This window comes from Hippocampus comes, unplaced genomic scaffold (genome assembly GCF_001891065.2).
Source record: "Hippocampus comes isolate QL1 unplaced genomic scaffold, H_comes_QL1_v1.1 scaffold585, whole genome shotgun sequence".
NCBI classification, from domain to species: domain Eukaryota; kingdom Metazoa; phylum Chordata; class Actinopteri; order Syngnathiformes; family Syngnathidae; genus Hippocampus; species Hippocampus comes.
Window position 1 is genome coordinate 225640 of NW_017805408.1, and position 16322 is coordinate 241961.

Sequence of the window (16322 nt, forward strand, 5' to 3'; positions counted from 1 at the left end):
AAAAAAAAAAAAAAAAAAGGTTTGCGTCGATCATCTCTTCACCTCCCAACTGACAAAATTACAACTCGTGGCCGCACCACCTTGACTGCGAAGAATAACAATTCCTACGAGTGCATTGAACCTATGCACAAGCCTACGAAGAGCAAGAATGTGAAAACTAATAACACTATAAAACACCATCAGTCACGTCCAAACTGTTGAAGGGGGGCGGGGGTGACGTTGCACAATGAACTGTGAATGTCAACCGAAGGTTCATGGTACCCCCTCGTGGAACGTAATGCAGCCTTTGTGCACCTGTTCAGTGCCGGAAGCGTTCCGTTTCAATTCTCATTGGTCTTTAAGCCTTCGGTTTGCACATGTTTTGACTCGCATGTTTGTGATTTTACTTTTTGAAGGCAACGCGATATCGAGATTTCTCAAATCATTCAGGAAGGGGGGAACCGGAGAGTTGACACCGGTGTCGCAGATGACGTTATAGACGGCTAGCTGCTACATGTGTCACTATTTTTCAAAGTCATTTTTCAATTTTTGTCGTTGTTGTGTGTATTACTTGTTTCACCGTTAATGTCTCAAAATGGAATATTTTCAGACTTGGAGGTGCCGCTCAAATATGTTGCCGTGGCAATCCAAGATTAGGGACTGTGGTGGACACAAATGTTTTAGCGTTCGCGTATGTTGTCCGCCGACTTTATCTACAAGCTCAGAATTCGAAGTTGCCGGCTACAACTTTTCCTCAACCAGATGTTAACAGCATTATCAGACAACATATTTCATTTTTAGTTGCTTTTTTTTTTCTTTTTAGAACGGGGGTCTGAGTAATATGATCTGGTCTGGTATTGCGCTCGCTAGTACCATCTCGAAACGTCATTGCGATCCTTTTCATACTGACAAGTAAATTATACATCAGTCCAAAGGACTGAAGGGGAAATTAAACTCGGGACTGAAAGCACATTATAGGGGCAAGTCTAAACATATAATCCATCTGATAATAAACTGACAGCTATTGGAGGGTATAGAGCGCTGACTTATAGAGTACAGTCACCAAGTTTGACGGCCAGCAATAATAAATGCAAGTCAGGATCGGACCAAAGCGTAGATTGAAAATGTTTAACGCTTTCAATCTAAGTACGCATGGAGACTTCCGTGATGACAAACATATGACGGTCCCCTGCAAACACCAAGCGCAGTGCAACAGAGGTGGACCCAAAAAAAAAAAAAAAATTGTCATATTTAAACACAATAATTTCCTGTTTGAGAAGGGGAAGGATAACATCTTGGCTGGTCTAGGACACCCTAGACAATGTTTCTACTACAAAAAAAAAGGGCTAAAGTTGAGGAGGAGGAACATCTGGCTGAAGTGTTTCAAATGGATCAGCGCACCCCTTTTCAAGCGCCAAAAAAGTTCATGATATTTGTCAAAACCTGATTGCCGCTTCAGGATGTTGTGCTCATGACATTGTTTTTTACATTGTTTGTTTTATGTGGGGGGAAAACAGGACCACCGATATTATCTCTTGTGTATTACTCGTGGATGATGCCGGTATTTGTCTTGTCTCACCATTTTGTATTCCTTCCACGTTCTGTGGAAATCCACACTGCCGTCTTCTCTGCGCTGGATGATCGTCCATCCACCGCCAGCTGTTTCCATGTTGCAATAGACCTGTTAATCAAAAAAAAGAAAAGAAGAATCGATTTTGACAGGGCAAAAACTGATAGCACCCGACGGACTGCCATTTTTGTAATTTGTCCGACATAGCACTATAGAACTGGAACGTGATGAATTGAATATTTGATGCGATTCTCGGCGGTGTTGAGAAACAATGGCGGGTCAATCATTTCAGGTCATTTCAGGTCATGTTTGGGAACTTAGTGTATCTGCGTTCCACTCCAAATTAATCAGCGTCTCCTTATCCTTTACCAACTCCCCCGAGGTGTTCCTCATCAGAGGGTCCGGATCAAAGAGGAGCTCTGGGATGGACACATACCAGGAGACACCTGGGTGTAATATGGCCCTTAACCTTGGACCTCGGTGTGCGTAAGCTGATAATGCAGGGCCGTGGGTCTATCTGCAGGGTTGCTCATTGTTTTGAGTTTTGAGACACCGGCGTGGAGTCGAGAAGGTCTTTCGCGTCAGCCAGCCCACACAGCTGAACATACATGAACGCTGGCTGAGTCTAATTAAGGAAGTACCCCTGACATGATCGTTTCCAGGAGACTGTCTCACATCCATCTCGTCCATGCACACACAAACGGTCGCCAGCCACCTCGGAGATGATTCGGGCGGCGGGCCTGGATGCAATCTGCTCCTCACCTACTTCAAACCACTGCATTTATCAAATTATCACCTTCATCAATCAGTTGGCGGCCGGCAGCATTGAGATGAAGAGCATATCATCGCACACGCAGGGCCGGTGTCATCGTCATGTTCGGCTCCGTGTTTGGCTTCACACCTCACCCCTCGCCAAATTCCTGCATTTTCAAAGCTCGCCAAGAGTATTCACAGCTTGGACTCATCAACGGCACTCATCAGTGGCAGATGTCCCGCGGCGACTCGGCGTCTTTCACTCATTTGCAAAGAGTCATTTGGATCCAACGCAAAGAATATAATTGGTTTATTCTGAAGTGACGATGGAAGTGTTCACGCCGAGCAATGATTTCTTTAAACCAACGATTGTGGTGTTCACACTGAGTGATGAGCTCATGTGACATCGGGGTGTTTTGTGATGCGCTTTTCTTGTGGTGGCGCCTCACCCTTTTGTTCTCTTGCGAGTTGATCTGGATGTTGTAGACGCCATTCTTATGAAAGCCAGCCTGGTAAAGGTCAGCACAATCGCGGAACTTCTTTTCTTCATCCGGGACTTTTGGGACTGCAGATGGGGGAAAAAAAAAAAGATGAGTGCGGCGATCACTGAAAACAGAATACTGAGCTTCGGATTTATATTTGATCAAGGTGCATTGCAGGCTTGGTGTGGGTGTGATTGGAGGTCCTACTCAGACATTTGGGGATTCAAATTTAGTACTGTATCTCGAACAATATTTTTGCAGACTGACTCATGGCCAGCAAACCTGTCTCAAGCATTGTGAACATAACTGACATTTTTTGGCATCTCGTCACACTGCATCTCAGCCCGATTTGCTCGGCGAGAAGATGATTTTGGCCCACTTTGTCCATTTTCTAACCGCAATAATCAAAGCCTTTGAAGTGAGAGCCACTGTCTGTTGGTCCCCGAGCTGCCACTAATTCCAGAATTGCAGCTGTTGAGCTCTTCAAAATCCTACTGAAGTCACCGTGAACACATTTTTCTTCTTAATCGAGAGCCCTTTTTTAGCCTTCTCCTCGCTGTATTGTCACCTCTCACCTGGTCTATTGGTCCTTCTTAGCCCATCTAATCATCAGCAGTACTTTTGCCATCCACCTGAGGTTTGTTACTATGTCCCTGTTACATCTTGAGATTGTTTGAATGTTTCCCGATTCGCCGCTAAAAAGCCAGAAGCAATCCGACCGGGGCCGCTTCTTCTTCTTCTTCTTCATTGACTTGTCCATGGGCTGTCCGCAAACGATACGCTGCTCTAAACCTCTTCTGATGATCAAGTTCATTCCCGTGTTTGTATTCTGTCAGAGTCAGTCACAGCGCAAAAATGGGAAAGCAGCCATTCATACTCAACTTCACTCCCGTGGCCAAATTAGTCTTCCGTTGACCCGCCACGGTGGGAATGGAAGTACCAAGAGAGAACCCACGCAAGCGAGCAGAACACGCAAACTCCACAAAAGAGATGTTAGCCAACATTCAAAAAGAGGGTCGACGAGATATATCGGCCCGTCTGTTTTAAATCATAACTGTCTTTTGTGGCTAGTGTGAATACCTGAAGCCAAAAGTACATCTAGTATAAAGCCTGCCTTTGTAGTTAGTTCCCCGCCAATTTCTCCCCAAATAAAAACGGCACTCTTTTCCGCAGACGGTAGATTAACGGTGATTAAAATTCAAAGTACATTTTTTCCTATTGACAGTCTTCATTTTATTTTATTCCGAAATAAAGTTTAACAAGAGCAACTTTTAACCGTGACGCTCTCGTTTCGACGACTGGAGAGTCAGAAGGCAGAATTCTGAGAGACGGCAACGTCTCGCAGCGAGTATCTTGTAACTTCAAGATAAAAATCTGAGGTCAACTATCTTATTAGCAGAAGAACCGGAGTTCAGCGACCAGATTCCCCGCTCTCTCCAAGTGGGCTTCAAACTTTGACAGAGCAGCTGCATCCATTTCCATCTGTAGATAATTATGGCTGCACTATTTTGAAACCAAGCATGAGGCTACGGACAAAATACTACAAGCTATAAATTTCAAGTTCCTGTTATAACAAGTGGTTTATATTTACTTTCCAAGCCTTGTTATAGTGATGGAAATTTCCTTCAGATTTTCTTTTTTAACATCCTCTTCTTCTGTGACTTTCCCCTCCCACTTAAGGGGTTCACGTCAGTTTTCACCCCATTGTTTTTATTGTTATAGTTGAGGAGTCAAAGAAGATGTCGCTGGAAAGTGAAATGAGTCAGTGATCCTTTGCTTTTGCTTTGATCTGCCTGTGCTCGTAGCACCCCCCTCTCCTTTGGAAGTGGGTCGTTTATTTGGCTGCGCTACAGTATTTGACCATTTTGACAAAGTATTGAGTGTCAGTGACAAGACTCTCCTGCTGGGACAGGTCGACATTGCGCGCCCTTGCACCCCAGATTCTAATACAACAAAGGATAGCCCTGTCAGGCGGTAATTTACCCCAAGCAGGCAGACAGCGGGGTACTTTTAAGGAGCCTGGGAGGTTAATGTCAGTGATTTTTTTTTTTTTTTGGGGGTGGGGGCTGAAATTTGGGTTAACAATTATTCCACAATAGCTACTGAGATTTCCCAAAGTGGAGGAAAACCGCTCTGGGACTGGAAGTGGCGCTGTAAGGCTGGTTCCCTTGTACCGCTTTCTGCCCAGATCTCCAAATATTATTGATGTCCCAATATTTGTTTGCAGTAAAATATTTAGTGGTTCAGTGGGGACTCATATTCAGTAGGGGGTTCATGTGAAAAGACCAATAGGCCTTGGGTGTTTGCGTAAATCAGTACTTGTGCCAAATGAGCCCAAATCCTGGAACTGAAGAGAGTGAAAATTGGAGCTAAATGGACTGCTATAGACATCACAGCTCCCATGTGACCGCAATCAGTCTTTAAGTACAGCCGAGCTTGATTCGCTACAAGAGCCGATGAAGTTCTTACCGCATATTTCTTTGAAGGATTCACAGCACGACAAAATAATGTCAGTACTATTTCACGGTATTCTGTTCACTCGCACACAGGCACAGATATTGGAAAAGACATTCAAAGCGACTTTGAATGGAGCACTTTTGATCTCGAAAGGGAAAATGGCCATCGTTCTAATTGCTGCGCGCCATCATACAAAAGTACGACTTGGGCATAAAGATTTGTTCAGTTTATTTTAAACAAAAGGAGCAAGATATAAAAATATATGCTCATAATGATCTTTTTTTGCAATTATATTTTGTTCAAAATAAATAAATCAGCCTCATTCCTTCTGCAATAAAAATGATGAATAACACTCGTTCCATGAGATAGCAGAAAACTGTAAAACAAATTCTCATTTTGCCAGCGACTTTAAAAGCGGGCTCCAAAGCTGTGGTCAATTACTTTTAATGGCAGTCTGCGGCTCATTGCACCCTAATGAGCTTTGGGTAATGAATACAATTTAAACAAATTGCTCCATCGAGCCACATCAAAAATATCTGTTTTCACTGCAATATTGGAAAACACACATGGAAAAAGTTGTACATGTACTGCTTGGGGTGGGGGGGGGGGGGGGTATATACAAGATCCGTGTTGTGAAAACTGAAATGACTAGCAGACATGAGTCAGCATATTATTAGGAAAATAAGACCAAACTGCTTTAGATTTCGAGAGCAATTTCATGTCAATATGCAGCAGTTAATAGAAACCGCTGCCCACCGTTTATGAACGGTGATTCCAAACATAATCCCCTTGACTTGTACGCATTTATACTAACCGCAAAAACAGAGACGCATACGAAACAAGTAGCTACTTTAACCCTTTCGTGCACCCTGTAACCCGACAACACGATAAGCTGTCCACTGCAGTAACCGCTGCCCCTCCAAGGGTTAACATGTTCTTCGGATTGTTTGCTGGTGATCTGAAGTGGAAGCAACAAAGAACAGAATCTAAAGCCACCCACAAGAAACGTACAGTGCAATGAAATGCACCCCCCCCAAAAAAAACACTCATACAACCCCAAAACAATTAAAATGAAAACAAAATACATAAATAAGTCATGTGTTATGCAACCTCCCCTCCCCCCAAAAAAACACTCATACAAGCCCAAAACAATTAAAATGAAAACAAAATACATAAATAAGTCGTGTGTTTTCAAATGTGGCCAGTGCGTCGAATGATCAGTGAGATCCATCCAGCCGCCCGTCCTCTCGTTCACACGGGACATCCCTGAGGAACTATTACAGTTTGACTTCTTCAGGCGGGGGTGGAGGAGGGGGGGATGACCTCTAACCTGCACACCCGCCTCAACCCTGAAAGGCACGGCTAAATGTTACATAAACAAATCCAGACTAAATGGATGGATTACATGAAGGTCAGCTTACCCGCAACCTTATATCGCATGGCCCATTAATATTACAAAAGCAAGCAGCATTTATTCATCATTTTCGGCAGCTTTCCGCTCATGACGGCAGAATGTCTTGTGTTGACAAATCTCACGAAGCGCTGCGGGGGTTCTTGAAACTCGTGCCACGAGTACAGTGACGCATCCATTCTTGTATGATCGCTCATTTAGAATTTTGTGTTTGTGATGAAAACATCGAAAAAAAGAACCGCATTTGATCAAAATAAGGTCATGTTGGGCTTAACGGAAGATTTGTGAGTTGATATTATCTCAGGTGTGTCAGACTCAGAGGAATAAAAGGTTCGTCATTCCTTCCAATCAGTATGCGCAGCTGTTTTTGAAATAAAGCACGGAAACCAATTGTTGTAAATCGAGTACCACGATGGTTTATGAAAGCCACTAAGCCTCTTTAACAGAAGCCGCCAGGTTAAAACGAGAACCACATTGTTCGCTTTCATTGCTTCAGATTTTCACAGGCACCGTGTCCCCGCGTTTCCTACGCGTAAGATTTACACAATGGTGTCATCCGAATTCCAGGAGGATTGGAAAATCTGTGCTCTTTGAAGATGCAGCAACTGCCCAGAGAAATAAAGTATTTCAAAAGAAGTTTATGGTGCACTGGTTTGAGATTTAGTCGGTCAAGCAGTTTTCTCGACACTTTGTGGTCTGACGAGGACCAATTGGCCATTCTCTCGGGTTTGTGACCGGAGGCTTGCATCCAAGGACCACATGAGTAACGCGTGGGCCTTTTCCAAAATTAGCTGACTATTTTTGTGACGTTAAAAATGTAAACACTTGCCCATCTTCATACCGTAGAAACCACCTTATCGATTAATTGTTGATGATTGGTGTGAGAATGTCGTCTTCTCATAGATGAACATCTTAAGTTTTTAACTTCTCTCGGGTTTGTGACCGGAGGCTTGTGTCCAAGGACCACATGAGTAACGCGTGGTTTTCCAAAATTAGCTGACTATTTTTGTGACGTTAAAAATGTAAACACTTGCACATCTTCATATCGTAGAAACCATGTTATGCATTGATTTACCTTATCGATTAATTGTTGATGATCGGTGTGAGAACGTCGTCTTCTCATAGATGAACATCTTAAGTTTTTAATAATACCATTGACTGATGACTACCAGGGACCTTGTGTGGGGGCACTTGGGAATTGTTTAAAAAGAAATTAATACTATGTCTCCTTTAAAAAGAAAATGATGACAATATTGAGATGCTATCTGAAGCAGATTTCATGGCATTACTTGGCAGCCTTGGCAGTCAACTTCATGAAAGAGCGGAGCTAAGGCAAAGATCCTGGGAATCGAATCCTCAGGGGGATCCAAAATACGCTGCAAAAGCAAAACCAACAGCTTGTCCAATAATTCTAAAACCTCTCAGCTAATGTCAGGCGAACCGATAGTGTCGCCCTCCATTGAACTTACCGCCATCTTTGGAGCAAAGATTGAGCAGGTTGTGGACGGTGTCCATCATTTCCTGCTGCTGCCTTTGCAGGGCGGTGCTGTTTCCCGTGGCCTGGCTCAACTGGGCTTCGAGCTCATTGATAACCCCGCTCTGCCTCCCGACAAGAACCTGGAGACTTCCTTTCTCCTGCTTCAGAGTCTCCAATTCTTCGTGGTGCCTCATCTCCATCGCTAACATCTTCTGCTCCAGGAGGCTGCAGGAAAAGTTGAACAGAGAAACACGACCGATTGAGAAGAATGGATTGTTTTGAACACATTTACACAATTTCATGGAACCAATATTAGAAGTGAGGTTGGAAATACAGGTCAGTGCGGCCTAGAGTAGGCCTTGCTGGCCCTTTTTTCTCTCTCGCGCACTCACTGCATGTTCATACAGTATACTGTATGTATTGTGTGTGTGTGTGTGTGTGTGTGTGTGTGTGTGTGTGTGTGTAAAGGGAACACTTAAACAGCGCAATGCAACTCCAAGTCTTCCCTTTATTTATATAAATTTCTATATTTATGTATGTATATGTGAATATACATGTTTTGCCCTCCTCTCTTTTTGATTATCAGTTGTGTGATGCATACTATGAACTTTGCATTGGATAATTAGTGACATCAGGCATATGCTATATCATTTCTATTTCAACTACTAACCTTCCTTTATGTTCTAGCTGGATTTGCTGGAACTGTTACTTGAGGTTTACCTGTTCTTGTCATGGAGCTTGTTGATCTCATTGGTCTGGACCATTAATTGCTTCTCCAACTTGTTCGTAGAAAGAGAATTTTCCAGCAGTTGGATCTCAAGTCTGGATGTTTGATTCAAAACCTGAGACATACAGACACACACACACACACACACACACACACACACACACACACACACACACACACACACACACACACACGGATTCTCCTTTAGCAGATCGAAACCATTAAGACATCATCAAATCTATCAGTGTAATTTAAAAAAACAAAACATTTAAAAACTAGTTGGGTAAACATAAACATAACAAACAGAACATTACCTGTGTCTCAACATCAGTCAGCTTCCGGGTTTGTTCCGCAGTTTTAGAGAGAAGGTTGGTGCCCATTTCCAACATGGCTGCTGTGTGGTTGTGTACAGCGCTCTGCTGCAGTTGTGCCATCTCTGTTTTCATGCTTTCTTTGATGTAATTCTCAATCTGGATTGAAGGTGAGAGAGAGAGTGAATTAAAATCCAATCAAAGTGAGTGAAAAAGTCAATAATTAGATCCAGCCGCACCCCTGAAGACCGGTTGCTTTTTAGGTAACAAAGATGATGACATTCAATCAGTTCACTGACAATCAAAAATGGGGTGCCACAGTGATCTATCCTTGAACCGCTGACATTTACCCTATACATAGACAATATGTTGTCCAGTCATTCTTCCCAACAAGTACTTTAATATCCCCCTTTTTTTGTTGATGATTGCATTTTATATCGCCTGGTTCCAAATAAATGGATGTGATGGATGGATTGTTGTAATAGGAATGAAAAAGATTTGCTTTCCAACTAAAACATGCAGTCCTACAGTTGTGGTCTCTTGTCGGTGTAATATCCTCACTTGGCACAGATGAAAAAGTGAAACAGTGCGTTGTTTTTTTCTTCCCCAGTCGTGGGACACTCTCTGAATTATTTACCTTGCACCGATATTAGCTAACAGTCTACTGTGGTCTTGGCTGTAAAATAGACAGTGAAACTAATTTGGAATTATGGTTCTTGTAAGGTAAGATTACATTGCATTATAGTGAATCACATAGTATGACTTTGTTTAAAAAATGATTTCAGTCCATTGTGAAACACAAAACCACTGAACTCTGTGGATGGTGTAGGTTGTTTTTGAAATAGCCTTTCAAAACTTAAGCTTTACACTGGAGGTTTGTCCCTCTGCTGACGACCGCATGAGATTTAAGACAATCTAAAGTCACCTTGAGAGAAAAGGTAGTGAAAGCACAGATGGCTGACCGAAACTTGAGCAGTCACGACACGTCTTTCGGGAAACGTGACAGGCTGCTGACTGAATGTAGTGCCACAAAGTTTTAAGGAGAAACAAAATTACACAGGCACACCCAGTCACCCAAATTTGGAAGCTGTAAAATGGGACCATGTGGGTGTTGATTCTTAAAACTTTCTCAGCACCAGCTACTATTAGCACTGTGCATTTTTGGTCATGAAAAAAAAAAACAATGGAGACAACTATAGGAAATGATACAACGGCATGAATGCCAAAAAGAGTGAAACTACCACATTTGGCACACACGGTGGGGGTGGGGAGACAAAACGTACACCTTGAGGCTTACATCTTACTGGCACTGCTTTTATTCGATCAACACCGGTTTTTGGCCAGGAATTGACACGTTCGATTCAATAAATTAACTTGAGGGACATAAAAATAATACGTTGATGCAGCATGAAGGCTGGCCAGCACCAGCTCTGCTGAGATATTGAAAAGGGTGTGTTGCTCCTAACATCTAGCATTTAAAAAATAAAAAAAATAAAGTTCATTTATTTATTTTATTGAGTGGTACAAATACATTCCTAGCGCAACCCAACGTCTGGCTCCTAACATCTGGCATTTAAAAAAAAAAGAAAAAAAAAGTTCATTTATTTATGTTATTATTGTGTGGTACAAATACATTCCTAGCGCAACCCAACGTCTGAGAATGCACCGTATTTACTTCCGAGATGTGACATTTCTCACACTGATTAATCTTTAAGCCATTGAATTGGATTTCAGAGGCTTATTCGGTGAATGGAAAATCTGTGGCATATCTCTTCTGGTGGTTTAATGCGGTCTCCAAGATCCGTAATTACAAGCTATTAAAGCAAGTGTGTGTTTTATTACATCTTATATCGGATCACTTTAAGGCTTTAAGTCAAACATATGTCGGCATTTCCTTCCGTGGTCGAAGGTTGCAAAAGTGGAATTCAAATTAAAAAAAAAAAAAACACCAATTGCTTGAGAATAGAAATACATTTGGCCTTTCGATTACAAAGCTTTTGACTTTTGAAGAGACATTCCAGAAGGTGAAATAACACGAAGGTTGCAAAAGTGGAATTCAAATAAAAAAAAAGTTTAAAAAAAACACCACTTGCTTGAGAATAGAAATGCATTTGGCCTTTCGATTACAAAGCTGTCGACTTTTGAAGAGACATTCCAGAAGGTGAAATAACAGGAGGCTCCGTATTTAGAATTCGGAGTCTGATTTTCCAAAAATCACTGCGAGAGACATGCTTGTGTTTCCTTAAGTGGTTCTGTACACCGAGCTCTGAAGCTTAATGTGGTTGGATCATTCCCGTGAACTTCTAAGTGTGTGACTTCACGAATGATGCAACTTGACAGTTGAACACTGGTCCGTACCATTGCATTAGCGGTACAAATGTTACATATCAACGCAGATTTATCCACATAAACTGTATTGTATGCAGACATTTTATGAGGTACAATTGGCTTGCAACTCCAGCAGCGCAACTGCTTTGAGTTATCCACGACATAAATAACAATGTATGTCACATAAAAAAGCAAATGTCAAGATCTGGATCTCTCAAATTTTAAGAGCAAAGAAAAAAAAATGCTGTCCATCATTGCAAGAGGACAAGTGTTTAGGTTACTGAACGCACTGTAATGGGTGCGGGCTTTCAAGCAGAACATCAAAACGGCCGCGTGAGTGTCCCCATACATTTGCTGTCCTTTATCACGGCAGAACTGCGAAATTGCTTTCACTTGGGAGCCGAGAACAGGATCATCTCTCAAGAGCCTACACCCTGCTATCATTGTTACAGATGACTGTGAATGTTCAACACTTCTCCACTGTTTGCCTTTTAGAGAAACATCCCTTTCAAAGGGTGGGTGTTTGGGGGGGGGGGGGTCTTCATATTTTTCGAAACAGCAGCAGTGCTGGTGCTGAAAATTGGAAAATGGTAGATCCGGAGCGGATGTAACCTTTAGCAGGGAACTGTTCCATCTCTGCTTATGGATGCGGACTGTAACTTTTAAAATGAATGTGGGAAGACACTCCACCACCGACACTCAAATCAGCACCTCTTTTTGGATCCCAAATCACTGGTCAGAAGAATGTAAAAATGATTTAAACGCCACCATATATAGATTTTTTTTTTATTCCATGCGTTTGACAGTCACGCAGCATTCAACAAACCTCATATACACTATGCGGTTCCTCTCACTTCCATTATCTGACCGAGTCGACTGTTTCTGTCTATTAAGATTACAGGTTTGCATGCTGAAATTCCTCGCCCTACCAATTACTAAATTCCTCTCTTGTTGACATTCCTGCTTCATCTTTTTCTGATTCTGGAAATTCCCTACCTTACTTCATGGGAAAGCTTCATGAAAACGGATACGTGACTCTTGTGTCATCTCCGCGCACCTCCCTTTCTTTCAATTTGCCAATATTTGCTGAAGCTGTTTTCAAATAATGTCAATATTGCTGTTATGGCGATGATACACCGACTGTGTCTTCATCTTCCTCGGCCCAAGACACGAATGAATTTGGCAGACTCTCTCCCTGATCTCCACTCCGCAATAACTTCATGTTGAAACCGCTACGATCCTCAAATGCTGCGAAACACAACGGGACCACAGATTTGTGGGCTTATCACCTGGAATTTTGATTACTTCCTTTCCCGTTTGGTATTTTCCTCACCGTTTGTTCTTTTATGATCCATTTCACATGTCTAATCCTCTCACATGTCTAATATACAGCTCGGGAAAAGAAACAAAGAATTGTGTATGTTCTCGAATAGCTCACTGACAATCCAAAGTGAATTTGACACCCCCGCAGTGAAAATTGAGCTCAGAAGTAACGCTAAGGTTCGATCGGACCGTCGTTCACTCACTCGCGTATTATGGTCAAATTATGTACATGGCCTTTGGAAGCTGCCTTACGGAGTGTTTGTTTTTAAAGGCGGTTTTAAGGCTCTCCGTCTTCAACGCTGTCATCATTAGGTGAGTAACAACTTAGTCGGAACTCACAGTTGACTGGTGTGACCTCTTGTCCCCGTGGCCAAATGCCAGTCATTGACTCAAACACATTTTTGGTTTGTCATAGAATGTCAAAAAAGGGGCAACATAAATCCAAAAATAAGATGGGAAAAGATGTCCCATGTGTGTTTTATGGCGTGGAATAATTACCCATTGTTTCGCCACTCAATTCTATATATGTCAAGTCATAAATACAAATTCAAATAAACATTGAGAAGTCGATATATTCCACGCAAGTATATTTTCCCATATTATCCGATTACGGTGCGGCTCTGGATGCTTTGTATGATCGTACGGGACAGGATGGGCCCAAGACATGGGAATGCATTTAAAACCAAACAACAACAAACTCAGACCAATTTTCTTCCTCTCAAAATGGTAAGAGTGAGTGGGGAAGCTTAAGAAAGATTTAGTTGTGTGACGCTGGATGGGAATCTTTCCTGTGGGACACGTTGGGTCAGGAATGCGCCCGATTACGGCTTTCTTGTGTCATTTAGTACAGGCAGCGACGGTTGCCCTCCGATAAACACGCACGTTAAAGCTCCCTCATCCAGATGGTGTGCTGATCTCCAAATTTCAGTGAACGATTTCGAATTCTAATTCACAACATTCCCATGTACGCTCTTAAATATATGAGCAGAACATTTCTTCTGCCGAGAAACATAGAAATAGATGCAAAAGGTCACAGTCATGACACAAAACAGTGCAACTTCTTAGAAACTTGGTTCTACGGTTCTGTGCGTGTGTGTTCTTGTCTTGCCTTCAAAGCACTTTTATTGTGTGGACATTTTTCAATTTGGCCGGCCCACACAAGCAAAATCCTGAGTTAAGCTCCTTTGACGCAAGTGCTGTGTGTGTGTGTGTGTGTGTGTGTGTGTGTGTGTGTGTGTGTGTGTGTGTGTGTGTGTGTTGCAACACTATCTATCAAGTCGGGTGTCTCCTCTAATCAAAATTAATGGACATTTAATAGCGGAGACTGTTTCCTACACTGTCAGATTTTTGTTTAATTTTCATCCCAACATCCTATTTAGCATGGTTTCCAGGATTTATGCGCCCATCTTTGCCGTTGCGTGGAATCACAAAAGGAGATATCTCCAAATTGAGTTGAAATTTAAGACCATGTTTTCTCACTTTCTCCCCTTGACTCCCCGTATAATACATCGCTCTTGCAAGGTCTGCTTTACTGAGCTGACTAGACTCATAGGTTATCACTCGGAGCCCAGACTATTTCACTCACGAGCTATTTTCAACACAACCACTGGCGGTCTTTGCTTCATGTGTCATCCCGCATGGCTGAATTTCCTCTCAATGACGCGCGACTCAAGACTAAACAGACAGGATGAACGGCAAGACGAGATGCAGCGGCCTGACCCACATCTCCACATGGAAAAGCTTTCGTGTGACCCGAGGTTCAACTATGCCATTCGAAGAGGATAATAGATGCCGCTGTTAACGATAATGTGCAGCTCCTGCGTGGCCGCTATTGTGTTACTGTCGAGCATCAGGATTCGAAACACTTGCAGCTGTTCGTCCTGCACCCGCCGAATGATTGATGCAAATGCGGTCAACATTCATTCACGATGGTCGAATAAAAGTTATCTTTTATATATGCGCTGTACCGACGGACGGGCTGATAAACTAACTGCCAGACTGCCTGCCAGCTGACGATTACAGGTTGGTTCGGTTTTTGGAAGACGACGTACTGGCGATGAGTGACGGGTACCCAGCCTGCTAATTAATGTCTCTGTCTCATTCCCATTGCTTTGTTTCTTTAAGACACTTCCATTCGATCAGGTAGACATAAACTCTGACGTTTGACAGCCACTCGCAAATTGCAACAACCTCTTTAAAGTTTGTTCCTGCCATCACACTCAGAAGAGCATCCCCCTTTTTGATGCTGAACAGGCTATCACTTAAGCTGAAGATTAATTCATCCAAACAGGGACTCGCATATGTCAAACAGTCCTCCACATCCACATTTGCTCAACTGGACAGGAGTGTGACATGGGATGATCAACACACACATACACACATCCACGTTTGGATTTACACAAGGATTAGGCTCTCGCTTCTGGCTGAGCTGCAGCCGTGTCATGTTAAATAAACATCAAGAAACCATTCGTGTTGCAGGTGTGAAAGACGAGACCAGAGGCGACGCTCACCTCATTTGATCACTGACGGCTTTATAAGGAAATTCCTCTAAGCTATCTGGCAGGGAGAGAGAAACACTTTCTTGGCTACTGTAAAGAAAAAAAAAAGGCATTGTAATGGTGTGATCATTAACATGGAAAGCATTAGTGGTCTGAAGCCAACTTTGGATTCCTTTTTTTTTTTTTTGCAATGCTGAAACAAATGCAGCATAGCCATCCAATCATTTTCCAATGCTCAGCCTGCTCACTTTTTGGTTAGACACAGGGAACACCTTGGACTGGGACTACTTTACGTATAGTTTCTAATCTTGTATATGTACCATTTGATTACAAAGTCAAGAGAGGCTGTCTTTGGAATATTAGCCCAAGAGCAAAAAGCAAACAACTCTATCTCAGTGTTGCTTTAAGAAACCCAAGTAAGATTGCACCCAAAATCCAAGTGAGACACCCATTCGTCATTTTCTGGTCCATCCAGTTCACACTGTGGGGGAGCCAGACAGTTTATCTTCCACCCAATATCATGCACTCACTCAGTATCTCCCTCTGTCTCGCTTTGTATCTTTACAAAATTCATGCCATCAATTTGACACAACTTGAACTGACTCCACGAGCTTTCCTTTGAAAATTTAGCACCTCTTTCAACCATCTGATTGTGATTCTTTTGTCTACCCGGATGAACTCCAAAGAAGGCAAACTGGTTCTCTCCTACGGAGCCTCTGGAAAGAGGTCCAGTGTTGACGGACGAAGACATTGACTCAGAGCACATCTGTCGAGGAGAGTTAAAGAGTCGCTGCGGGGAGGTTCAGGCTCGGAGGCAATCTGCGGGCGGGCTTGACGAATTTTCTCCCTACTGGAAATGACAATTGCAAGATACAAGGGAAATCATGCGAAAGTGCTTACCGCAAATGTAAAAATAGTACACACATGAAATCAATAACAATGAAATTAAAAAAAATAAAAACACCCTGGGGTCGAAAAAAAAAAAAAAACATTCTTTTTGTCAGAC

The 16322-nt window shown here is 42.5% G+C and overlaps 1 protein-coding gene across 2 annotated transcripts in view; it reads right to left on the reverse strand.

Moving 5' to 3' along the window:
* angpt1 (angiopoietin 1) overlaps window positions 1-16322 on the reverse strand; it is a 39359-nt gene that overhangs the window by 15831 nt on the left and 7206 nt on the right. Inside the window, exons 1-6 of one of the 2 annotated variants that reach the window (XM_019873680.1) lie at window positions 15329-15395; window positions 9171-9326; window positions 8850-8971; window positions 8122-8354; window positions 2752-2867; window positions 1559-1660 (exon numbers count right to left, since the gene is read on the reverse strand). In XM_019873680.1, coding sequence (XP_019729239.1) covers window positions 1559-1660; window positions 2752-2867; window positions 8122-8354; window positions 8850-8971; window positions 9171-9302 — 705 coding nt within the window. In that variant the 5' untranslated portion in view covers window positions 9303-9326; window positions 15329-15395. Of the gene's footprint in view, window positions 1-1558; window positions 1661-2751; window positions 2868-8121; window positions 8355-8849; window positions 8972-9170; window positions 9327-15328; window positions 15396-16322 lie in introns of those variants that run through there. The other variant, XM_019873679.1, reaches the window with a different exon arrangement.